Below are 27,456 nucleotides of genomic sequence, written 5' to 3'. Positions count from 1 at the left end.
ATCAGTGATTAACTTAGGTTTATTCTTGATCGTCATTACCTATAATAGTACTGTTCAAAATGTTCAAGTGTACTGAAGTAAAATGGAAAGATCAGGAAGTATCAGCATTTTCCACTTACTTGAGGTATCTTGGGCCTGTTGATTTCTTCTAAGATTTTCTCTCAATAGCCTTATAACTTCTTTTTGATATTCTACAGTGGCTTTTGTTGAAGCAATTCTATTAAGAGCAACAGAAATATGTAAAAACCCAGAAACAGATTTTTAATGAAGGAATAAACACAACTGCTGTCAAGAATTTTCTAGTAAGAAGACACATCATATCAACATAATGTTTATAGGTAGCAGTAGGTAACCCCTCATGATACCTTCCTGGTATCACACATTTCACAGCTATTATATCATCAAATTGGAAGCATTTTGCCTGGTTGCAGGAATGATTTCTTTTTTTAACACTGAGAAATCAATTCTATTTAAATTTCTGGAAGCTCAATAGCTATTAAAGGTATATTGAGTAAAGTTATACCTGGGGGCACCATAAAACAAGTAAATACCAAGAAGGTGTAACAATCACCAGAGCATGAAAGCAAAAAGCAGCTTCCATTCTAAAGTCAGGAAAGCAAACCCTAGCTGCAGGTCTGGTCCAAAGCGTTATAATCAAAGGTCAAATTCTGCTCACTGTTCCCTGGTAGAGACATTTTATGAACTGTTCGCTTAAGCATTAATCAGCAGAGATAAATTGTACAATACTCTGCTTTTTTTAGAGGCTGACAGTATTTGCTGATTCTATTCTGTAAGTAAAATTGCTTTTTATGATGAAGATCTTAACAGATATGTTTAACTTTTTATCACTGGAAGGCTGGTTAGAACGAATGAAGATCTGAAGTGCTACGTATTTAGCAAAATTACACATTATCATTAAATATTTATTAAAGATTTATAGGAAGAATTAAAAATGTTAAGAGCCAGGAGGGATAAGAAATCCTTTAATATAAACCAATCCTTTTATTGATTATGAATGTGAAGCCCAGAGAGATAAACAGCTTGTTAAAGGTGATATATTCATTAGAGGCAATATATTTCTAACTTAGTTTCCCTGACACTAATGGTCTTTTCATTATTCTATATCACAAAGAACTTCAGGCATGCTATTATGTATATGGTGTGTGTGTGTGTGAGTGTGTGTGTGTTAGTCACTCAGTTGTGTTCAACTCTTTGCAATACCATTGACTGTAGCCCATCAGGCTCTTCTATTCATGGAATTCTCTAGGCAAGAATACTGGAGTGGGTTGCCGTTCTCTTCTCTAGGGGATCTTCCTGACCCAGGGATTGAACCCAGGTCTCCCACATTGCAGGCAGATTCTTTTTACCATCTGAGCTACCAGGGAAGCCCCATGTATATGGTACTACATAAATAAATCAGTAAAAAAGAATATGCTCTTGGGTATTTCCTGGAGAAGGAAATGGCAACCCACTCCAGTATTCTTGCCTGGAGAATCCCATGGATGGAGGAGCCTGGTAGGTTACAGTCCATGGGGTTGCAAAGGGTCGGACACGACTGAGCAACTTCACTCACTCACTTGGGTATTAGGTATTATAATTTAAAAGGAAATACAACTTTTCCACAAAAACATGACAGAAATAATAAATAAAATAAGTAAAAACCAACAGAAACCTTAGCAAACTGGAACCCACAGGTCTTTTTTTTGGCCACATCTTGTGGCTTGCTGAATCTTACTTCCCTGGCCCGGGACTGAACCTGGGGCCGTGGCGGTGAAAGTACCAAGTCCTAACTACTGGACTGCCAGGGAACTCCCCACCACAGGGTTTTTAACATTCACTTTCAAGCATAAAAAGGGTATTTTAAAGCTATTTATACATAATGAGCAAAAAGCACCCCCCCCCCCCAAAAAAGACATAGTGTTAGCAACCGGGATTGTGCTTATTTTAAAACCTTTACATATGTAATGAGAATTTAATAAATTTGAAATCCGTGAGTGGTTAAATTTATTTTTAGAAAAGCAAATAATAATAATTTCTTATATTTTAAAAACAACTAATGTAAAGAAATTTATATAGTTAAAGGAGATTTAAGCTTTTAAAAGCATGTTCGATTAAGGCAAAGACATACTCCTTTTCAAACTCCTTTGCATTTTTCATCTTCTCTAGGTCTACTTTCACCAGCTTCATTTTGAGATCTTCTATTTCTTCTTTATAAGGTTTAGCTCCTAAAGCAGCTTTGTCCTAAATGTTTTAAAGAACAGAAAAATATAATAATTGTATAGAAATTTTGAAGAGCTGCCTTGATCTGGCAGATACATTTGGAAACAGCAATCTTTTAATATATGAAAAGCAGGGGAGGCACAAATTTTAACCTTGAAATGAATAACAGATAGATATTTGAGGTAAAGTAATTGGAAGCGAATATGTATTTAGAGAACATATAATTTTGTTTCTCTCAACAAGTTTTTTTTCCCAATTTAAAACAATCTACCTAAACAAATGAAACAGAGGTGGAAAACAAAATGAAATGGATAGAGACAGGTTAATCAGGAAAATGAAAGAAAAAGATGTCAGTAAAACAATATAAATATCAAACGAATCAAATTTAAGGCACAAAGTATTACTCAGCATTGTTGAGGGTTTTTTTTTTAAACTTTTTGTTTATTTTTGGCTGTACTACATGGTGTGCGGGATCTCAGTTCCCCAACCAGGGATCGAACTCACATCCCCTTGCCATGGAAGCACAGAGTCTTAATCACTGGACCACCAGGGGATTCCCTGCTGAGGATATTTTATAGTCAAAGATGGTCCATCCACCAACTTGGAACTCAGGCTTTTACATGAGCTAGAGAAGAAATAACCTTCCATCTTATTTGAGCCATTGCATTTTTGGTTCCCTTTTTTTATAGCAGCTAGCGTGTCACATTAACACACTCTCCTGGATTCTCTCTTCAAAGGACAACTGTTTAAAAATTAACTAAGACCATGATATCCTTTAGCTAAAATCCTCTGATGATTTTCCATCCCACTTAGAATAAAAACCAGAGGAGCCTGCAAGACCCTTTTTGATTTGGCTCTCTGCTATTTTTCACCTCCTTTCCCACCTCTATCCTCTTGTTCACTCTGTTCAGGAAGACACTGGCTTTCTTGTGGTTTCCTAAACATGTCTAGACTTTCTGTTTCTGTGTTGAGACCTTCGTGTTTGCTACTTCCTTTGCCTAGAAGGCCCTTCTACCACACTGCTCACCCCATCACTTCACATCACTCTAAAAGTGTGGCCCTCCTCAGTAACCCTTTATAAAATCACATCTCTTTCCCTTACATTCCTACTTTATTCAGTATCCCCGTACCTTGTCTGGCTTAATTTTTTTCCATTGCATTTTTCACTATTTGACACACGCATATATATTTCATTATTTTCTCACTTCCTGAATGATAATGTAAACTCCTTGAAGGAAGGGAGAAACTTTTTTATCCCATCGCTGTACATGTGGCATCTAGAACAATGACTAACACATAGCAGGTAGCCAACAAATATTTGTTGAATGAATAAAAATGTGGTCATTAAATTACTTGAAATATTAAAATAGTAGTCTCAAAATTCTAAAGCTTCACAGTGAATTTTCTTGGTTTTAGCTATACCAACATTTGTCACCAAAACAAAAAAGATTATTTTCTCTTGCCTCTCTGTTTCATGTCTCATTGAGTGAGCCTGAATTTTTAGAACAATATTAAATAATGGAAAGAAGAGACATTCTTGACTAGTTCCCGATTTTACCTCCAATGAAGAGACACTGGAGCAGAGATAACACAAATACCTATTAGAATTGGACTCAAGTAAAAGAAGAATGAGAAGTGGCTGGGGGCTAAAACAAAAGGGAGTGGTAAAGACACAACAAACGAGGGCACAGACGGTATAATGGCACTCAGGGTCAAAACATTCATAGACATTCCTTAAAATACAGGTCAGAGTCAGCTGACAGGCTAGCAGGTGGGACTCAACAACAAGGGATTAAGTGGAAGAAAAGAGACTTTTAAAATGTACTTATCTAATAAAGAATATTATTTGGATCTGAAGCTTTTTTATGAAAAATAAAAAAATATACTTTATTTTATATTTTATATAAATATATATATATAAATATATAAAATATATATAAAAATATATTTTATATTTATATAAAGAATAATATTTATATGTCTCTTAAAAACATTTTTTTAGGAAGATAAAAATCATTTTGGATGAAAATATATTCCTACATTTCAAAGTTTTCACTTGCTTTTTAAAAGTTTTGAGTCCTGAACTTCAGATATGCATAGATAATACAAAGTTCAAGTAAAAGCTGAGTCCCAAAGCATCTGCCAAATTCAACAGTAAAAGAAAAAAAAACAAAAACAAAAAACCACTCTTATATTTGTAAAATGAGATTGTTAAATTACCTGAAGCACTTGGATCATTTCTTTTGTTTTTTCAAGGTGTTCATTTGATTCATTAACTTGCCGCTGAAGTTTTGCTATTACATCATTAGTCATCTCAAGTTCTTTCTGCATCTTCATAATCTTGCCCTCCTTATGCACAGCACTTTCTTTAGCTTCACGGAGTGATGTTTCCAGAGCTTGAATTTTCTATTAGAAAAAGTATACGTTTAACGTCTGCCATAAAGACAGTCACAATTAAGACAAAGATGATCATATACAGGTAAGCATTTTCACAGATCGCATTAACAAAGGATAAAAGAGAAGGAGAAGCCAAATGCCAATTTACACATGTATTTTTTTTAAATTTATAAGCTGACACTTTTTGAGTTAAAAAATGCCCAGATTTTACATTATAAGGTTTAGTGTTTATTTACTAGTTAGCATGGTACCAAGCATTTTAAATAGGCACCTACATTTTAAATGAACACAACTTGAGTTGATAATTAGCTCTTTAATATGTCTTTTCCTTTATTTTTATTATCTAGTTTTGAACTTGAAAAATAAAAGCATAATGGAACAACTGATGAAGAGTAACTTTCCCCACCTCAGTACCCCAGTTGATCCTAAGGTAACAACTTGACTCTTCCAGGTCTATCCTTCTGGAAGTTTTCTATGTGTAACTAAGCATACGTGAATATTCAATTCATAAAAACAGTCACACACACAGTAGGAATATACTATAGTTCTGCATTAAAAAAAAAAAACAACTCGACAATATATTTTCCAGATCTTTCCATTATCAGTGCACATTGTTGTTGTTCAGTAGCTAAGTCATGGTCGATTCTCTGCAACCCCATGGGTGTAGCCAGCCAGACTCCTCTGTGCATGGAATTCACTCCACGGCAAGAATACTGGAGTGGGTTGCCATTCCTTTCTCCAGGAATTTGCTCAGATTAATGTCCATTGAGTTGGTGATGCTATCTATGTAGATCTCTCATATTTGTTTTCATGGATACATACATCCTGTTTCATGGAAATCATCTGCTAATGAACATTTAGGTGATTTCTAGTTTTTTTTTCCAGGTACCAAAAATACTGGAATTTAAATATCTGAGTTTGTTCATATTTATGAGATTATTCACATAGATATACATGCAGGTTTCTCAGAAAATAATTTCTTTTTGGCCTACCCAGAATTTATTTTTGTTTGAGTGAGGTGGAAATCCAGATATTTTTTTTCCCCAGATGTCAAGCTGGTTGTTCTAAATCAAATATTAAGTAAATCATTTTTCCCTCACTGAGTTGATTGTTAACCATCATCATATACAAATTCTCAAACTTTCCTGAGTGTACTGAATTTTGTTCTGTTCCAATGCTCTATTTACTTATTTCTGAATCATTACCAAACTATTCTACTTCTCTATTCCTATATCATTACCAAACTATTCTAATTTGGCATAATTTCCAAACTAATAGCATACGACTTCTTATCTGATAAGGCATGTCCTGGGTTGCTGCTTCTGCATCTTACTGCTTTGTGGGATGGGTTTCAAATTCCTGCCAGCTGACTGAAGTCTGCAGTAATCAATACACCAATCTACTGTATACTAGTGACCTCTGGTTTCTGCTGGTATTTATTAAACTAGTGGCTGTTGTTTTATTATGAGTGTTTATTTCAGTGAAAATGACCAGTTATAATTTACTCTTGGGTTCCCCTCTAAGTCATTTTGTATGATAATAAAATAAAATACCATGTTTGCTTTACAGAGTCCCAGTAAGGGTAAAGTAATTGAATTATTCAAGTAACATACTGATTCTTCTGCACAGGTAATCTGCTTACAAAATCTATTTTTAGCCTCTTCCATTTTTATTTTGATTATAACATTAACCAATATGAAAGACATTGATGATAATTAGAGAAACCCTAAATTGCTCTTTCCCCTTAAACTAGTTTTATATAAAGACACAGACTATAGTTTAATAGAAAGTCACAAGATTTAGGAAGCTTACACTGTACGGTAACAACACTTTAAGTGGTATATGCATCTAGTAATCAAATTAAGCTATGAGTTACTTCTGCTTCATAATCCAAAGGGAAGATCTTATATAACACCTAGCTGTTTAATTAGCTGAATGATAGCCACAATAGAACTTTATTTAAAAAAACAAGCCCATCACACCTATGCAAAGATAACCCATGTTCCCTAACACATTCAATACTATAATTTTGCTCTGAAATGCTATGTAAGACCTGTTATATATAAATGTCATATAAAATGTTAAAGGCATTTTAAGATTTTGATGAAACTGCAAATTGAAAAATCTAAGAAAGTACACACCTCTGTGACTTGCTGTGTAGCTCTTGTTGTGACATGAAGATTCCTGTCTTGTGTAGTAGGATTAACAAGAGCACCAGGGGTCAGGGAGAGCTTCAAAGTTTGGTAGTTTTTAAATAGTTTTTGATTGTTTTCTTTCACTGATTTCAGATCGTGTTCCCATTCTTTGGCTATGGTAGCATTTCTTTCTTCAAACTCTGTTAATTCATTCATTATAGCCTATTGGATTGTAAAAACACCATTATAGCTCTAAAATGAAATGAATTACATAAAAGAAAAAAAGGAAAACACTATGAAAATACTAGTGTTCTACGACAAGGCATATGTCGACACCTATTATTCAGCACACTCCAGAAAAGAACTTTAAAAGAATGTGAACATTCTTTGTGGTTCAAATCAGTTCCTGAAATTTCAAATGACGTTTGGATATTGGTGATGAGAATAAAACAGTAAGGGCTGAAGAGCACCTGTACTGCTTTGCAAGATGATAATTTCACTGTATTGGATCCCGACTAACATACGAAGAAGAATCTGAAGAGTTATGCAGGTTAAAGTTATTATGCACGTTATGACATATACCACATCATACATGAACATTAACTGACATCTAATAGCAGGACATACCCAGTAAACTGAACAAGCTATTTTCATTCTAAACCTCAGTGTTTATAGGGAAAATCATTCACTGACTTTTCGTAATGAATCTGAAAACCCTGTACTTCTGTGCAGGGAATAATGATCAATCAATATCTTCTTTTACATCAAAGCCTAACTGGCTCTGAAATTACTCATATCATCCTTTTACTCCTAACTTCTAAGGGATGTGCTTTTTGCTGTCATCATGGATGCCTTATTGGTCTCACCCATATATTTCTGGGTGGCTTTACGGCCAGTTTGTCAGAGTTGGATCCTAACTTAGCTGTGTTCTTGCCAGCATCCTGGATGCTCCATGGCTCTCAACTAGGACCTCACACTACATAGAATTACCAGCTGCTTCTTTCAGGGTGCTGGAAGAAGCCACATATCCATGCTGGTCCTCATTGCAAGAGTCCCTACTTTCTTTTTTCATTGAAGTTTAATTGATTTACAATGCTGTGTTAGTTTCAGGTGTAGAGAAAAGCGATTCCCTCTATCACTATTCTCTCTTACTTTTTCTTCAGATCTTTCCCCTTACAAGTTATTACAAAATATCGAGTACAGTTCCCTGTGCAGAACAGTAGGAACTTGCTGGAGGAACTCCTACTTTTTGATCACAACTGGGCCTTCAACATTACAAGAACAACACTTAAATATGTGGAGATTACCTTATCCAAACACTGGCTATGCGTTTCTCCATTGACTGTGAACTATTTTTTTTTTTTTTTTGAAACAACTCATTTACTATTTTGCTAGCCTGGATTATTTAACAGATGGATGAACAATCCAGTCACAGGCAATTATTTTTTTTAGAAACATTATCTATATTTCAATATGATTAAAGTATTGTTTCCAGATGAAGTTAAAGTCTTTGTTTGGAAATAACTACCCAAACACAGAGACATAACACTAATATTAAACGCTGTAACATTAATCCAGGTCCCTCTGCTCCAGTTACTTATGGTGGTTTAGTCACTAAGTTGGGTCTGACTCTTGTGACCCCACGGCCTGTAGCCCACCCGCTCCTCTCTCCATGGGATTTCCCAGGCAAGAATACTGGAGTGGGGTGCCTTTTCAACCGATTTCCTTCTCCACTGGTTACATGCAGTAATAAGCAATGTTCTCATTACTGTGTATTTTTCTAGGTAATGAATATTCTGATTAGTAAAAGGTGAAACAAACTGTCTGAAAGCGATGTTGGTTCTTATGAATCTGTTCCCTAGGGCTGGTCACCTTTGGAACGATGATTACAAACCACGGTGTGAACATCAAAGCTGAAGGATCCGGGCATGTGACAGTGACACTGCCGAGATGAGAAGCATGTGTGGCCTTACTAATGAAGCAGCTGACTAGCTGTCCAGGGGTTTCCTCTAGCTGTTGCCTGTAGCCCTGAAACAGGCTCTGGGCTCACATTGTCGGGGGCTGCTTGGAAAAGAGGCTCAGTTCCTACAGAAGCAGCCCAAAGTGAGAATAGAAAGAGGAAAATGGCAAGAGGATTTTAAGCGTAAAAAATTGATTGTTACACAGCAAGATTTTATCTTCTTGACAAGTATAAATATATCTTTAATTATCCTAAGGAAGATGTTGTGCAGTCAACTTTTTTCACAAAGCACACGCAAATAAATTTTAAGAAAATACTTAAAATTAAATTGTTCTTAGATTTTTTTTAAACAAATGAGGTAGAAAAATTAAAGCAGACAACAAGAAGAAGAATGAGGTAGCACAAGAAAATTACTACTTACCGTTATTTTCTTATGATACAAGTTATTCACTTGACAAATACTATCATTTTCTTCCTGGATGACATTTTTAAGCTTTTCTATATCAAAATGAGCATTCAACCACTCTTCCAGAAACCGAGTCATTTCTTTTCTATTACTTAATACTTGCTGAAATTCAGTCTTTATGCTATGGAAATCACTTTCTGAAAAGTCCTTAAGAATTTCCTGTGAAAAATAAGCATTGAATCACCTGAACATTAGAAAAGTTTTAATCTAAATATCATAAAAAGGGAAAAACACCTTACTGAACTTTATTCTTAATATTTTAAAGTAAATATAATTTTAGTTTAAAACCTTAGTTATTGATAATAAAATTTTGGCAGTACAACCTATGTAACAAAGGCAAGTCTACAAATCCTGCTCAAATTAAAGCCCCTCAAAACTATACATCTGTGACTAATTATCACAATATATGAACAGTCTCTGGATGTTGCTTTCTGTGCACATAACAGGCTGCACATGGTATTGGAAATTGGATGCTGGCCTCATACTGCTGAGTAGGACACTTCATGTGGAGTTGTAATGAAAATGTTTCTGACTCCCAGTCACAGATCTAGGGAGTTTCAGAAGGCATTTGGAAACTTATTCTGGGGTTCCATGAATTCCCACTTGATGATATTACATCTATTTTTCTATATCTTTGGGGTTCTGAAAGGACGCTACACTATTATCTGGCACTCTTCACACCTCGCCAGCTGTCATTCTGCAACTGATTTTTTATTTTTTGGTAAGTAAAAATGACTCTAAATATATGCAAAGGTACTTTTCAACTTGATAAAAGGCTTGACATCTACTTAAACCCATTTTAAACAAATCATACCTCGATATGTAGATCCATGCTCTGGTTCAATCTGAGGTCTCTTGATTCTCCGGGTGGTACATCATAATCTTGTTGAAGGTGCTGTATTTTCATTAGCAGTTCATTTTGCTTTTCCACTTCATCAATAAAAGCCATTTCATATTTATTGATGGATTCATGTTGTTCTTCCTTTGTCCTTGCAACATAGCTTAGCACATACTTGCAGAGAAACATAAAACAAATTGGGAAATGAAACTTGTACCATGTTTAGATGAAGCTTTAGACCCCTGAGACTATGAGGCAGGATGGCATCTCTTGTTTATCTATGTTCCCTGGTTAAGTGAGGAATGTGGAAACAGCCATTCTACTCTCAATTTTCTCTTCTCAGCAACTTGGGAGAATAACTTCCAGGCCTCTCTCTAGTTCTATATTTTTGACTTCCTCCTGCAATACACTGCATAGATGTCCTACAATCACCTCAATTTCAATAGGCTTAAAATGTACATGATTACTTTCCCTAGAAACCCATCTATGTCTATTATCCTCTTTTTGGTTAATTATATCATCAACCACCCAGGTTTCCCGGCTAGATACCTGAGATCATTTTCAACATCTTCTGCCTGCCTTGACCGGGTAACAAAAATGGGTATGACATGTCACAAGATTTACTTGTCAAGTGTATTTAGATGTCTGGCTTTAAGATGATAATAATTTGAATATCCTATGCTGCATGGATCTCTTTAGTAAGTTCTGGATATCCAATTGCCAGGGTTTGTGGAAGAGTATCAGGGCCTGCAGGGGAATTTACCAAACAGGAAGGCCAGATACCAGTTCTCCACTTCCCTTAACTTCCACCATTCCTTAATCTCTTGTAATTTGGCCTCTTCCTTAATCACTCAACTAAAACCAGTCTGACAGAGGTCACCAGTGAGCTCTATTATCAACAAATTGGGGGGATCTCTTCAGTCCTTATGCCAGCTGACACATCTGCCCTCTTGCCCACTTCATCTTTGGCAGACTCTTTCACTGACTTCAGTGATAGCATTTTTGCTTGGTTCTCTTCCGTCACTTTGACTTTTTCTAACCTTGAACCCATAAGCTGCTCTTTTCTGCTACTGTCTCTTGAAGAATCTGGGTGATGTTACTCACAGATGTTGTGCAATGTATCATCTATATGAATCCCAAATCTTTAGCTTTAGTCCTGACATTTCTCCTGACAAGTCTCAGACTCTCAACTGAATGTTTACTTGGTCTCTCTTCTTAAACACTCTGTCACAGGTATTTCTACCTCAAAACATGTCAAACTGAACACCTAATCTCTTTCCCCTCTTTATTTGTTAATGGTAACACTGTCTACAAACCTGGCTAAACCTGAACCTTGATTCTCATTTTAAACTCCTCTCCCTTACCTCGACCATCAATCACATGGACTACTATCTCGAGCTGTCACAGGTTTGTCCCCTCCATCCCAAGAATCCTTCCCTAGTAGGAGTGTCACTTGTTACAGCTTATCTGGATCCAGTGCAACTGTTTCTGGCCACAAACTTATTTCCTCTTTGTCTATAGGGAAGTATCTAAAATAATAACCTGATCATGCCACTGCCAGCACCTTAAAATAACTATCCAATGGCTCTGCCTCATCTACAAAATGAACTCCAAGCTTTATCGCTTAAGCCTGTCTTCCACTACAGTCTTATCTTCTCTAACTTTTTATCTGGTATGTCATACAATCTAAATATACTTCTATAACAATGCTTATTACCTGTTTATATGTCTGCTTCACTCACTATGAGGTTCTTGAGATGCTATTCACATCAGTCTCCTAAATACCTGGACAGTGTCTAGGTCCACAGGCAAAGCTCAGGTTTTGTTGAATAAACAGGTCCTAGGTGCACTGAGGGTCTTGCACACACTGTTCTTAGACCCATGCAATCTTCAATTTAATAGTGAATATGCTAACTCTCAAAAAGTGAAAAAAGTAAAAGTTCATTGCTAAGCTGTGTCTGACTCTTTGCAACCCCATGGACTGCAGCACGACAGGCCAACTTTCAAGGTAGGACTTACACACGTTAGTAATAGAAATTTACAGCAGTATTTACAAAGATATTACTTAAAAAGATGGTACCTGAAGTTTCATCACGACTCTATGAAATTCCATGGAACACCTCTGGTTTGCAGTGAGAAGTTTCTGGATTTGTTTGGTTTGTGGACATGGAAGTGAGAGGTTTGCTTTTACTCTAATTGAAAGTTCTTTTTGGGTTTCAATTTCCTTCTTCAAGTCAAGAGACAATCTATTTAAACATTCATAGTGATTATCCATCTCTGAGTATCTCTTAAGAAGCTCCTAAAGAAAATTAGAATTTATTCAATGTACTAATTTAACAAGAAATAGTCCCAGCCCTAGAACTGCAACAAAAAGATTTACTACTTCTTGTAGGAGGAAAATAAATTATGATGTTTGTGTTTAAAAAACAAAAGGAAACTTATTATTGATTTTGGATTATAAAAATTACTGTGGAAATTTTTTAAAAATTAAACAAATATAACAAAGAAAATCAGAAACAATCATTGTTATCATTTGATGCATTTTCTTTTGGTCTTTTGAACATCCATGATTTGAAGGAGCATTTGTTTATATAAAGTCTGAAGGGAAATTTGAGTGAATTCAATCTAGTATGTATTGTAGCTCAAGTCTGAATGCTGTTTTATATTTACAGTGGGCAGTATGAGTGAGCAGATACGTGACCAAGAATCAAACTAATTATTTGTCAATTTGGTGGAGCTTCTTCACACATTTCTATTATTTGCCTAGAGTCTAAGTTTTCTAACCTTTTATCAGAATTTGAGTTTAGATTCCAGCTCTGCCACTCGCTGACTGGGGAAACACTGAGCCATTTTCACCACTATAAAATGAGATTACAATAACTGCCACAGAGTTTTCTAGGGGATCAAATATTAAATGATACCAGAATATATGCAATCTACAAAATATATAGATATTATTTTAAAGGAAGTAAAAATTATATTTGTAAAAATGCTTCTATGCCCAAGTTTTACACTTTGTCAGACTTGATTTCAAATCCTTATTCTACTAATTTATTAGCTATGTGAACTTGGGCAACCACTAAACTTCCTCTGAGCCTCAGTTTGTTTATAAATGGAACAATGAAACCTATCTCATGAGGTAAGTACAGTGCCTGCGTATGGAAGACAATGAGTCTGGGCCCATAAATACAAATGATGAAAGTCCAGGCAGCTGAGCCCTTGGTGAGAGTACAGGTGGAGGAACATCAAGTTGCTACAATCATGTAATAAATAACATGTTCAGGGTGTTAAATTATGGAAGGGGCTGCTGACCACAATGAATTTTTTTTTTAATAATTTAAGGAAAAGCTAGATAGATGTTCATTAATCTGTGGGTGTTGCAGGGGGGATGCTGCCTTTAGTCTTAGAATGAATCATATTATGGCATGGGGCAGCACTATATGCCATTCACTGTACTTTTAACAAAGGCATTCTCAATGCTGATTTCTGTCGGGAACTGTGCTAAGAGATATAGCCATAAGCAACACAAACAGTTTTTAGGGACTGCATTTTAACAGGGGTGACAAGAGTCCTGTTGGCTTTACCCTTAGTATATATTCAGAATCCAACACTTTCTCAGCACTTCCACTGCTCCCTCTTTGGGCTGAGCCACTATCACCTTTGCCTGGATTACTGGAATTAGTTTTTCAATTGTCCTCCCGCTTCCACTCATTTTCAACCTAACAGAGCCATTTCTTTAAAATCTAAGTCAGATCATGTCTCTCTCAAGAGATCTCCATCTTAATCAGAGTAAGCCCGCAGTCCGCTTGAAGCCCCACAGTCTGCCTCTTCCTCATTAACTCCAGACCTCACTTCTAACTGGCTGTCCTCCTTCCTGAAGACCTTGGAACCCACCAAGCAACCTTTGTACCTGCTGTTCCCTCCGCTTACACTGCTCTTTCCCTGGATACAGGCCTGTGTGGCTTGATCCTTTACCTCTTTCAGGCATTTGCTCAAATACCACCTTTCCAGTGAAGCCTGATGATCACAAACTCCTCTGTTTTGTGCGTGTGGTGTATGCGTGTATCTATGTATACATGTACATACTAGTGCTAGATTATAAAGTTTAGAAAAGTATTGAGCATTATCTATTCAATCCACATTAGACCTCTAGAAGCGTACAAATATTCATTTGTAACTTTAACAGGAGAACACTTACTTTTATCCTACAGCACTTTTCTCTCAGGCTTCCTATCAGGTGTTGGTTTCCATCACATAGTGACCTTTTTTCATATTTTACCTCTTGGTGGTTCTGTTGATCCTGCTTTGATAGAAAGAAATCAGCAAGACTTCAGCTGTAACTATATTCACATATGTCTAATCATATACTTTGATTACATTTTAATATCTTTTCTATAATAGAATTAAACATAACACATCTAACTTAAAGTAGTCTTAAAAATACTCAGAAAATAAATAACAGTATCAGTAAGTCTTGAATGACCTCAAGTCATCGCTAAAAGTGGCAAAACCACATAATTTTGGAAGATAGGAACTGTTCCTTTACTACTTATAGTTGAAAATTGGATTTTAGATATATTTCCTGGTTCCTACTCTTCCAAATTTCTGCCTTAGAATCACTGCTGCCAACTCGATATGCAAGCAAAACCAAGTATATTACTTATGGTGCTCTAAGTCCTACTGATATATTCTTTCCAGAACCTTGGAACAGAAAATTCATACCCTGTTTATATTTTGTATTTCTGATTAAAAGTGCAAAATAAAATATTGTTCAATAAATATTTATTGAATACATTTCGTCTCTTTATAAATTTAGTTAGGGCCCACTAAAGATGATTTCCAAGTGTCTGATATTTCTACTGAGATTACAGATGATATTACTTTCCACTATTTCTTTACTAGAAGATAATGATGAACATGAAAATGAAATATGAGAATAAAAAAGATTTTTTATAGATTTTATACAATTTCTTATTCATCTGAATTTTATAGAGTGACTCAGGTTCTTTAACATATGTGAATATTTATAAATACATATTACAAGAACTTCCTTATTTATACTTGTCTTTTTTCCTTCAAAACTCACTAACAAGAGCCTATGTTTAAAACTCTACCAGGCAGAAGCACAGAAATGAGATATTTAATCTTTTATAAATCCTTCAAATATTTCTCCACTGAGAATAATGCGATTTCTTGGCTTAGAAATCCTTTAAAAAACTACAGTGAAGGAAATAGTCTGCTTTATTTAACATTTTTTGTTTTTTTTTTTAAAACTAGAGAATTAAAAACGTATTTTCTGCAAAACAAAAACACTAATTTGAAAAGATACATGTACCCCAATGTTCACAGCAGCACTATTTACAATAGCCAAGATGCTGAAGCAACCCAGATATCTATCAACAGATGAATAGATGAAGATGTGGAACACATACACAATGGAATATTACTCAGCCACAAAAAAGGAACTACAATTTGCCATTTGCAAAAAACATGGATGGACTTGGAGGGTATTATGCCAAGTAAAATAAGCCTGATAAAGACAAATATTGTATGATATCACTTACATGTGGAATCTAAAAAATATAACAAACTAATGAATTTAACAAAAAAGAAGCAAACTCACAAATATAGAGAACAAACTAGTGGTTACCAGAGGGGAGAGAGAAGGGGAAAGGGACAATACCAGGCTAAGGGATTAAGAAGTACAAACTATTACGTATAAAATTAGCTACCCAGAAATACTGTGCAGTATGGAGAACAGATAATATTCTACAGTAACTATAAATGGAGTATACTCTTTAAAAATTGTGGATCACTATACTGTATATTACAACATATAATACTGTATATATAGTACACTTCTATTTTAAAAAATTCTTAACAACAAAAAATGTGGTATTTCCTGAATAATATTTTGGCTTCTTTTTAAAACTGCATTTTCTATTTGTGTGAAAACTATAGTTAAGTTTCCTTCATTATCTTTTACTGTTTGCAGACATAAATATACAACAAAATATTGTCACGCTTTCCAAAAAAACCTTGATTCTCATAGTTACTAGATAGGGAATGATTCTGAACTCACTCTAGCTATCAGGTCTCTTAATTTTTCTCTGCATTGGTCCCTTTCCATTTTGAGAGACTCTTTTATCTGTCTCAGCTCATCTCTTTCTTTAGCTACAATTCTTATTTCTTCAAGGCTTTCATAAAGTTTCTTAGTCAAATGCAAATTATCCATTTCCACACTTTGCATAGATAAACTTTGGGCCTCAAACTGCTGCTTCAATTGTTTCATTTCATTCACTTTTTTATGAGTTTTACTGACATCTTCTTTCATTTTAAGAAGTTGAAGCTCTTTTCTCTGAAGTTCTTGTATCTTGACATAATTATAAAACAAGTTAGAATACAAACAGAATTCCTTAAAGAAAGTAAAATAGAGTCTATTTATGGTATACATACGTATATATTTATATTGACATATCTGTATCTATGTTCTTTCTCATTTCATAAATAATTTTGGACAGTTATTCCCCCAGAGTTAGGGGCTTCCCAGGTGGTGCTAGTGGTAAGGAATGCGCCTGCCAACGCTGGAGACATAGAGACACAGGGTCCAATCCCTGTATTAGGAAGACCCCCTGGAGAAGGGAATGGCAACCCACTCCAGTATTCTTGCCTGGGAATCCTGTGGACAGGCTACAGTCCATGGGGTCGCAAAAAGCTGGACACGACTGAAGTGACTTAGCATGCACATGTTCCCTCAAAGAACAAAACAACACATACCTTTTTCTGAAATTCATCTTTTGATTTATTTAAGTCCTTTTGAATATTTGAAACCTGAAACGTCTTTTCTGAAACTCTCTCTCTCAATTTATCAATAGTTTCTTGGTGTTCTTTCAAACGGATATGAGCAATTTTTAGTTGTTCTTGTGTTTCCAGTTCCTTTGTTATCAGAAGAAATTGAGAAATATGACCTAAGGCAGATTACCTTTTCTTAACAATGAACTAGCTAAACCAAATCTTAAAAAATACATATTCATAGTTAGAAATAACCAACATGCCACTGCCAAATTAGAATAGTTCAGAAGGACATACAGTCTAAGGCCCTGACCCTAGCCCCACCCATCCCAGTCCTGTAACATGCTCAACTCAGCCACTTATTTTCCACATTTCGTACCATCTGGATATTTTTCTAAACCAGTATCATGTAAAGAGTGTCCTATTCTTCTGCTTAGTTTTCCACTATACAGACGAACCCCACTTATCCAGTGCCTTACTGACAGACACTTGGATTGTTTCTGATTTTGTTCATCACATATGGTGCTGCAGTGAATGCGGTTGTATTTCTGCCCGTATATGTGGATATACTGGTAGGATAAATTCCTACAAGTGAAACTGCTGTAGCAAATGTCTCTGTTGATAGATTTTAAAATACTATTGTCAAACTGTCTCCCTGAAAGGTTATAACATTTAAATTTTCATGAATAGCATCAATTATTTTCAAACTTCTTAGAATAAAAACAGGTATTTGGCAGGAAGGAGGAGGACAACTCACTCTAGCTGTGCTTCCTTGCAGGTCGGCCTTGAGTAGGTCTCTCTCCAGTTTGAGGGTCTCTTCCAGTCCCCTTAGGTTATCTCTTTCTTTCATTATAGATTTCATTTCTTCAAGGTTTTCATGAAGCTTCTGAGCCAAGTTTAAGTTCTCCATTTCTATTTTATTCATAGTTAAACTCTGGCACTTAAATTCGTTCTTCAGTTGCTCAATGTCACACATTTTTTTCTTGGTCTCACTAATTTCTTCTTTTAACTTAAAAAGTCTCTGTTCATTTGCTTTCAGTTCTTGGACCTTAAGATAATCATGTTAGGATTAATTGGAAATTTTTTAGGGAAGGATTAAGAATAGTTTCTAAACTGATTAAGACAATAGTTATCCCATTTTACTCATTAATGTGCTGTATAATTTCATACAGGATTCAGTGTCTTTTGTGATATAATATACATGACTACACATAATCTTACATGTATACAGCTCAGCTATACTCAACATATGCAGACAGCTATATAACTAAAACTCAGATCAAAATATAGAACACTTACTTTACCTGTGTGCTCTTCCTAGAACAAATCACTATTTTGACCTTTTTCATCCCAGATCAGTTTGTCTGCTTTTTAAAAAATTTTATTTGTTGTCTTTTAAATATTTTATATTGGAGTAAAACTGATTAACAATGTTCTGACAGTTTCAGGTAGACAGCAAAGGGACTCAGCCACACATAAACATGTATCCATGCTCGCCGAAACTCCCCTCCCGTCCAGGCTGCCACATAACACTGAGCAGAGTTCCCTGTGCTATACAATAAGAACTTGTTGGTTATCCATTTAAAATACAGCAGTGTATACCTGTGGCGGATTCATGTTGATGTATGGCAAAACCAATACAATATTGTAAAGTAATTAACTTCCAATTAAAATAAATAAAAATAAAATAAAATATAGCAGTGTGCACAAGTCCATCCCAAACTCCCTAACTATCCTTTCCCCTCACTCTTACCCTGTGGCAAACATAAGCTCGTTTGCCTACTTTTAAACTTACGCATCACAATGTAAATATCGATTCTCCTGTTGATAGGCATATGGGTTGCTTTCAGTTCTTCGCAATTATGATTGCAGCTACTGTGAGCACTCCTGTATGTCTTTATGTGGAAGAATGCATCTTTTCCTTAGGTACATACCCAAGGAGAGAAAATTCTGGGCCACAAGCAGGTATATGGGTCAGGGTTAGTAGAAACTACCAAGCTGCTTTCTAATGTGGCTGAAGTGTTTTATATCCCTCAAGGATTTTAGGTATTACTTTTTATTCTAGGAATATATCGGGTATTCGAACATATAAGCCCCATGACCCTCTCAATACCTTTTCTTGTAATTTAGCATCTGAATTTTCTAAATCCATTTGCATATTTGATATTTCTTCTGCCTTCTCAGAGACAATCCCTCTGAGTTTATCAATAATTTCCTGGTGCTCCTTCAGATGCAAGTGAGCTATTCTTAGTTCTTCTTGTTTTTCCAGATCCTTAATAGGAAAAAAAAAAACACAAAAAACAACATAGCTTAGTGTTAACTACTTTCTTTTTAATGAAAGCGATATTTTCTTAGTAAAAATGATAAATTTCTTATTTCTTCCTCTACATCTTTGAGGTTGTTAGAAAACTGTAGGTTTTCCCTTCCCCTGGCCTCACCTCCCCACAGTGTACTCACATTTTTCAGAGGCGAGCATGCTATACATGTGCTCTTCTACAACCTGCTTTCCCCCCTAAGGTTTACTTTGGGCTTTCATATTAGAACATTCAAATCTATTTCGTTTTTTAGGGGTTGCATGTATACTGTATGTGCACACTCAGTCGCTCAGCCGTGTCCAACTCTTTGCGATCCCATGGACTGTAGCCCAGCAGGTCTTCTGTCTATGGGATTTCCCAGGCAAGAATACTGGACTGGGTTGCCATTTCCTCCTCCAGGGGATCTTCCCAACTCAGGCATTGAACCTGTATCTCCAGCATCTCCTGCATTGGCAGGTGGATTCTTTTCCCACTGTGCTACCTGGACATGTGCTCAGTCGTGGCCCACTCTCTGTACCCATGGACTGTAGCCCACCAGGCTCCTCTGTCCATGGGATTTTTCAAGCAAGAATACTGGAGTGGGTTGCCATTTCCTTCTCCACCCCTGGGACATATTGCATATATTTATTCAGTTTCCTTGTGATGCACATTTAGGTTATTTCCTATCTTTTTTAAAATCACAAATTGCTGTAACGAACAACTTTATGGTATGTATGCTTATATGTTTGTGTTATGAATACACACACACACACATATTTGCTTTTTCTTTATCTTAACAATTGAGCAAATGTACATGTAGGGTAAAGCCCATAAAGAAAATGCTGGTTACAGAATTTAAAATTTTCAAAAATAATACCAAATTACCTGCCTAAAAGGTGGTATCCTGTTAACTCTCACCAAAAGTACCACTCATTTCAAAGAAGGGTTCACTGATATAAGGAAAACATCATATTAAATTGCTGGCAAGAGGAATGAGTGTAACTTACTTTAGCTTTTGTTTCTCTGAGGCTTTCCCTGAGTTGATCTCGCTCCATTTTGAGGGTTCCCTCCATTCTTCTTAGGTCATCTCTTTCCTCAGTAACAGATTTTATTTCTTCAACATTTTCATGGAGTTTCTGAGTCAGCCTTAACTTCTCTGTTTCTATGCTTTCCAGGATTGAATTCTGAGTCTCTAATTGCTTCTTCAATTGCTCTGTTTGATACATATTTTCCCTGAGATCATTTTTCACCTTAAGAAGTTGATGTTCTTTCTCCTGAAGTTCTTGGATCTTGAGATAATCAAACAGTAAGTTAGGATATAGACAGATACAGAGAGAAAGTTAAAAAATAGTTTCTAAATTAAATAGGAAAATCTCTACTTATCTTCAGTATTTGACAACTCATACCCTGTTTTATAACACAAAAGACCTGATTCAAACTCTCAGTTACTTAGATATTATAAGAAATACCTGTGCTTTTAAGGCTGTATTTGTGTTTTCTAAATTCATTTGGATATTTGATATTTCATCTGTTTTCCCTGAAACAATTCCTCTGAGTTTATCGATAGTTTCTTTGTGCTCTTTCAGATTCATCTGGGCAATTCTTAGTTCCTCTTGTCTTTCTAGGTCCTTTATTATTAGAGAAAGAAAAATAATACATTCAGAATAATACAATTCAACAATATGTAGGAAAGGCATAGGGTAAGAAGTAAAAATTTCCCCTTCCTCCTTGGGCCTCTCAGTTCTCATCCTCTGAAAGTAACTTCTGGATGTCAGTATATTCTAAATACTCCTTTTTCCCATCGGAAACTTTTTAATCAGCTCTATCTCATTTTTTACCTATGTGCTGGTATTCCATGGTCTGAATGTGCTGTATTTTTGTTCAACCAGTCTAATGGACAGTGAGGATTTTCCTATTGGTGAGGGGGGTTGCTTAATTTTGTTATTGCAACTTGATGCAATGAATATCTGTCTATAAACATCTTTGCACAAGTATGCTAATGTGTGCAGATAAACAGCAATAACTGGATTTTGGGGGTTACTGCAAACAACAGTCTGTATAGTCAAAGCTATGTTTTTTCCAGTAGTCATGTATGGATATGAGAATTGGACCATAAAGAAGGCTGAATGCAGAAGAATTGATGCTTTTGAACTGTGGTGTTGGAGAAAACTCTTGAGAGTCCCTCAGACAGCAAGGAGATCAAGACTAGTCAATCCTAAAGGAAATCAACCCTGAATATTCACTGAAAGGACTGATGCTGAAGCTGAAGCTCCAATACTTTGGCCATGTGATTTGAAGAGCCAACTCACTGGAAAAGACCCCGATGCTGGGCAAGATAGAAGGCAGGAGAAGGGAATGACAGAGGATGAGATGGTAAGATGGCATTATCAACTCAATGGACATGAGTTTGAACAAGCTCCGGGAGACGGTGAAGGACAGGGAAGCCTGGCATGTTGCAGTCCATGGGGTCGCAAGGAGTCAGACTGAACAACCACCACCACCACATATCCATCCCTCCAGTTTTCCCCAAAGGTTGGACCATTTTTACATCTCCACCAACTCTATCAATCACAGTTCTTTTAGGACACGATTTCACATTTACAAGTTGGGTGAAAGATGGTAACTCACTCTACTCATTGTTTCCCTTAGGTTTTCCTTGAGCTGGTCTATCTCTACTTTGAGAGTCTCCTCCATATTCCTAAGGTCATCTCTTTCTTTTGTGACAGATCTTATTTCTGCAATATTTTCATTGAGTCTCTGAGTTAACTTGATGTTCTCCCATTCTGTATTTTCTAGAGTTGACTTTTGGGCCTCAAGTTGCTTCTTCAAATTTTCCATTTCACATATTTTTTCCCAAGTCTCACTGACATCTTTCATCTCAAGAAGTTGATGTTCTTCTTCCTGAAGTTCTTGAATCTGTGAAAATTATAAAGCAAGTTAGGACATAGGCAGAAAATATTAGGAAAAACAACTGTTTCTAAAATTATGCCAATCATCTTTATATTTTAGTTTAATGTATGTATTATTTTCTTCCTTAAGGGATATGAAGAACACAATAATAGGATGTCATTTTCTAAACAATATGAGACCTACGTTTGCCTGTCAGTATCTGAATTCCCTAAACCTCTCTGGATATTTGTTCCCTGATCTGTCTTCTCTGAACTATTCCATGCATTAATGGTTTCCTGGTACTCCTTCAGAAGGATATAAGGAGCTTTTAGTTCTGCTTTGATTTTCTGTTCCTTTATGATTCGAGGAAAATTAATCTAACTTAATAGTGAACATCATCATTATCACCTTAACACTACTTTTATAACCAAAACACATCAAAAGAGGGAAACCTACATCAGCTACAATTTCTTTAGTGTTTTCTTTGAGTTGGTCTGTTTCCTTTTGAAGGGCCTCCTGTACCCTTTCCAGTTCACCTCCTTCCTTAATTATGGTTTTTAATTCTTCTTGACTTCCTTGAAGTTTTTCAGTCAACTTGAGCCTCTCACTTTCTTTTCTTTGTAGTGATGAGTCTTTGGCTTTGAGGTGTTCCTTTAACTGTTCCAGTTCACTCATTTTTTCCTGAGTCTCACTGATTTCTTTGATAGTAATAAACTGTTTCTCATAAAGCTCTTGAGTCTAAAAAAGAAAAAGCCAAAAATATACTTGCACACAAACACACATAAAAATGTGCTTATATATGTATATGTATATATATATTTTTTTAAGGAAAAAAATTTAGGATGCTTTCTAAAACAATTTAGTAAGTAAACAGTAGTCTTTGTAATCTAGTTAGCTACTTCCCTTAAATTTGCTTCCCCTGTTCCTTTACTCCCATTTTACCTTTTTCTGTAATTTATCATTTGCGGTTTCTAATTCCTGTTGAATATGTGATATTTCAGTTTCTCTCTTTGATAGATCCACTCTCAGTTTACCGATAATTTCCTCTTGTTCTTTTAGGTGACAGTGAGCAACTTTAAGTTTCTCTTCAGTTTCTAGTTGCTTTATTATTAAATTGCAAGAAAATTTGAAAACATTATAATCATTACATGGTGACGAATTCCTTTTCCCCAAAGGTTTAGTTTTTACCAAGATATTTGCTTACAGAATATTAACACACACACACATGAAAATGAATGACACATACTTTAGCTGTCATTTCTCTTAAGTTTTCTTGGAGTTGGCTCTTTTCAGATTGAAGAAATTCCTGTAGCCTCTGAAGGTCAACTCTCTCCTTAGCTACAGCTTTCACTTCATCATGACTTTCTTGAAGTCTTTCAGACAATTCGAGCTTTTCCATTTCTAGCTTTAGTAGTGCTGCGTCTTTGAATGGCTCTTTCAATTGCTCCATCTCATTCATTAATTTCTTAGTCTCACTGTCCTTTTCTTTCATATCGAAGGACTGTTCTTGTTTGTCTTGAGATGTTTGGATCTAAAGAGAATCATAAAATGATACAGTTGATACCCAGAGATACTTTATTTCATTTTTGGGGAAAAGAAACAAGGATGCTTTCTAAAACAATTAAATCAGGGATTTAACGGCTCATTTCCAGAACAATATTTCCTCTCACCCACTCTTCCATTATTCAGATATTTAACACATTTATTGAATATTCACTGTGTTGTCAGTATCCTATAATATTAGAAGTTGGAGATGAAATGGTAAATGAGACTTTACATGATCGGCCTTTTTGAGACTTACACATTTTAGAAGGAAAAATACATATTATATCAAATCTTAACCAAACAGAGGTGGTGGGTTATTTCAGGGTACCAGTGGCAAACCTAATCTATTCTGAGTGATTAGGAAGGGCTTCCTGGGGGATGGAAAGCTTCAGTTGAGATCTAAAGGCTGAGAGCAGTTGTTAGGCAAAGAGGAGTATGGAAATACTACAGGAAGGAAGACCAGACCATCTGAAAGCTGTGAGACGTGGAAGAGCAATAGACTATAGAGTTGCCTGAGCACAATGAACAGGAGGAAGAGTAGATGAAACAGGGGTAGAAACCAGCAAGGTCTGGGATCCAGGATCATGTGAAATACAGACACTAGTCTGTATTTCAAGAGCATTAATAAGCTATTAAAAAGTTTTAAGGAGAAACATCACCTTGGCACAGAATGGGGAATGAATTACAGAAGTATGAAATGAATGGAGAGACCAGTTAGGAGGCTATTGCAGGAAAGCCAGAGAGAAATAATCCTGGCTTGGATTAGGGTATTGGTAAAGTGTACTTTGGATGTAAACTGGAGAAGAAAATTATGACAGAATATGGAGAAGAGTGGGAGGATTTCACACATAGGCACATGCCTTAAAATCGACAAGGTTTTGATTCTTGGATTATAGAGGGAGTGGGGAGGAAGGGATAGTAGTAGGCTTGATTCTCAGATTTCTGACTGGATCGGTGAGGGAAATGGTAATGCCTATGGGATGCTGGAGAAATAAGTTTAAACACAGAAAGAAAACAGTGTTTTTGACTTCATCCTTTCCTGTAATTTAACACTGCTTTTTCTAAATCATTTTCAATACTTAAGAAAACAAGTCTCTTCCCTGAAACATTTTCCTTCATTATCCATAGTTTCTTAGTATTTATGAGCAGTTTTTAGTTGTTCTATTTCCAATCACTTCGTAATTAAGAGACACTTAAAGAAAACTGGTAGGAATATTATAACTATGAATGCTCTCTTTCTCACTTATAAAATATAAAACACTTATTAAATGGGAGGAAAGGATGAGACATACTTTAGCCAGGGTTTCTCTCATCTCTTCAGTTGGTCACATTCAATCTAAAGTGCTTCTATTGTCATTTTAATATTCTCTGTTTCCTTAGTGAGAGATTTTATTTCCTTGTGACTTTCTTGAAGTTTTGCAGCCATCCTGAGACTTTCCATTTCTATTCTTGCTAGTGTTGTTGAATCTTTGGTTTGGATTGTTCTTTCAACAGCTCTGGTTCATCTATTGCTTCCTGAGTAGCAGTGATTTCTTTCACATTAGGAAGTAGCTCCCGTTCCTCATGAAGCACTGGGATCTTGCGATATTCATATAATACTAAGGGTACTATCTAGACATTGTTGTCATAATTTTTAAAGGGAAAAGATGAGGATATTCTCCATAGCAACGGAAGTGATTTTAAACCTTCATGGCCTACCACGGACCACAATCTCCTATTTACTCACTTTCCCTTGATTCCTACTCAAACTATTCATGACTGCTAGTCATATTCTGTCATAATTTTCTTTCTTCTCCAGTTTATACCCAAAGTACACTTTACCAATAAATTATTAATCCAATCAGCTGCATGCTTAATTTCTATCAGTTCAATTCAGTTGCTCAGTCACGTCCAACTCTTTGCAACCCCATGGACTGTAGCATGCCAGGCCTCCCTGTCCATCACCAACTCCTGGAGCTTGCCCAAACTCATGTCCATGAGTTGGTGATGCCATCCAACCATCTCATCCTCTGTCGTTCCCTTCTCTTCCTGCCTTCAATCTTTCCCAGCATCAGGGTCTTTTCAAATGAGTCACTTCTTTGCATCAGGTGGCCAAAGTATTGGAGTTTCAGCTTCAGCATCAGTCCTCCCAAAGAATATTCAGGACTGATTTCCTTTAGGATGGACTGGTTAGATCTCCTTGCAGTCCAAGGGACTCTTAAGAGTCTTCTCCAACACCACAGTTTAAAAGCATCAATTCTTCAGTGCTCAGCTTTCTTTATAGTTCAACTCTCATATCCATAAATGGCTACTGGAAAAACCATAGCTTTGACTAGATGGACCTTTGTTGGCAATGTAATGTCTCTGCTTTTTATTATGCTGTCTAGGTTGGTCATAGCTTTTCTTCCAAGCAGTAAGCATCTTTTAATTTCATGGCTGCAGTCACCATCTGCAGTGATTCTGGATTCATTTCTATACTAGTTCTGATTCATTGCTATACTAGTTCCATTTCACTGATTCATTTCTATATTAGTTCTCAAATACAACCGGAGAAAATTCAGAGCTGAGCAGATTATATCCCAATAAATGAATGGCCCCATTCTCAGATTAATTCTAATGCTACTTAACAAATTTTTTATATGTAAAGATTGATTTCCTCTTTCCATGATCACTAATGTTACTGTCATATTTCTGCATTTATCAAATTGGAATTGAGAATGTTTTTTATATGCTCATATTGGGGAAAAAGAGCAATGTCTTATTCATATCCACAGTCTCAATACTGAGCACACAACAGGCTTTTAACATAGGTTGGTCTAGTGTATGTTTCATTCTCTCCATAGCATTTGTTATTATCGTAAATTATCCTATTCATTTGATTGCTTATTTGTTGATAATCTCTTTCCACTACAAAATAAGTTCTATGACTGCAGAGGATCTGTCCACCTTGTTCCCACTTTATTTCTATAATCCAGGACTGTACCCGATACATTAAAAACTCAACAAATATTACTCAATAAATGAATTAATTATAACCCATTCACTACCTATCTTTCCTTCAAAGGAGAAAGAAAAGGGAAAGAAAAAGAAAGGATGGAAAGAAGGAAGGACAAACCTTTTCTTGCAGTTCAGTTCCGGATTTTTCTAAGTTCTTCTGAATATTTACTATCTGAGCTGTCTTCTCAGAAATGGTTCTTCTGAGTTCTTCAATAGTCTCTTGGTGTTCCTGTAGATGCAGGTGGGCCATCTGCAGTTCTTCTTTTCTTTCTAGACCCTTTATTAGGAAGTGAAATTTAAAGAATAATTGTAAGAACATCATCCACCACTGCCTCCCCCTTTCCAATCGACTCAGTCTTTAAAGAAACATTTAATAGATGAAAGAAAAGGCCGTGACTTACTGTAGCTTCAATCTCTCTTATGTGTTCTTTAAGCTTATTTCTCTCTACTTCAGATGACTCCTGTAATTTCTTTAGATCATTTCTTTCTTTGGTTATGAATTTCATTTCCTCACAATTTTCATGAAGTTTCTGAGCTAACTCTATCTTCTCAATTTTTATACGTTCCAATGTTAATTCTTGGTTCTTTAGTTCATTCTTTAAGTTTTCCATTTCATTCATCTTTTTCTGCATCTCGCTCATCTCTTCTTGTGCACTAAGCAGTTGCTGCTGTTTTTCTTGCAGTTGTTGGCTCTTAAGAAATACAGTTTTTATAATTACTATTTTGTCTATACTCTCTTAAAATTCTTATGTAAAATCTACTTTGCAAACTGAAATAATCATGATCACAGCCTTGCCGACTACTCCAAAATAAGCAGACAAGGGGCATTAAAAGTAAAATAGCCTTCTAGGTACAATGTCTAGTGGGTCAAATAGCATCCCACGCCAAATTCAAGTCTACCCAGGCCCCGAGTACCTGATCTTCTTTGAAAATAGGGTTTCTGT

At 35.8% G+C, this 27,456-nt stretch overlaps 1 protein-coding gene across 5 annotated transcripts in view; it reads right to left on the bottom strand.

The window, feature by feature from the left end:
- Positions 1-27,456, bottom strand: part of CENPE (centromere protein E) — an 82,361-nt gene that overhangs the window by 8,447 nt on the left and 46,458 nt on the right. For 2 of the 5 annotated variants that reach the window (XM_027543927.1, XM_027543930.1), the window contains 19 exons: positions 26,914-27,204; positions 26,631-26,789; positions 23,238-23,522; positions 22,934-23,092; positions 22,448-22,729; positions 21,731-22,018; positions 20,572-20,730; positions 20,110-20,391; positions 18,922-19,080; positions 17,566-17,856; positions 16,794-16,952; positions 14,215-14,319; positions 12,097-12,315; positions 9,993-10,190; positions 9,134-9,337; positions 6,759-6,974; positions 4,441-4,626; positions 2,129-2,241; positions 120-217 (listed from right to left, as the gene is read on the bottom strand). In XM_027543927.1, the coding sequence (XP_027399728.1) occupies positions 120-217; positions 2,129-2,241; positions 4,441-4,626; positions 6,759-6,974; positions 9,134-9,337; positions 9,993-10,190; positions 12,097-12,315; positions 14,215-14,319; positions 16,794-16,952; positions 17,566-17,856; positions 18,922-19,080; positions 20,110-20,391; positions 20,572-20,730; positions 21,731-22,018; positions 22,448-22,729; positions 22,934-23,092; positions 23,238-23,522; positions 26,631-26,789; positions 26,914-27,204 (3,853 nt within the window). Of the gene's footprint in view, positions 1-119; positions 218-2,128; positions 2,242-4,440; positions 4,627-6,758; positions 6,975-9,133; positions 9,338-9,992; positions 10,191-12,096; positions 12,316-14,214; positions 14,320-16,098; positions 16,390-16,793; positions 16,953-17,565; positions 17,857-18,921; positions 19,081-20,109; positions 20,392-20,571; positions 20,731-21,730; positions 22,019-22,447; positions 22,730-22,933; positions 23,093-23,237; positions 23,523-26,630; positions 26,790-26,913; positions 27,205-27,456 lie in introns of all 5 variants that reach the window. The other 3 variants (XM_027543932.1, XM_027543928.1, XM_027543931.1) reach the window with 3 other exon arrangements.

This window comes from Bos indicus x Bos taurus, chromosome 6 (assembly GCF_003369695.1).
Source record: "Bos indicus x Bos taurus breed Angus x Brahman F1 hybrid chromosome 6, Bos_hybrid_MaternalHap_v2.0, whole genome shotgun sequence".
Classification (NCBI taxonomy): Eukaryota; Metazoa; Chordata; class Mammalia; order Artiodactyla; family Bovidae; genus Bos; species Bos indicus x Bos taurus.
Note: the sequence above shows the minus strand (reverse complement) of the source record. Positions and strands in the feature narration are given on the sequence as shown.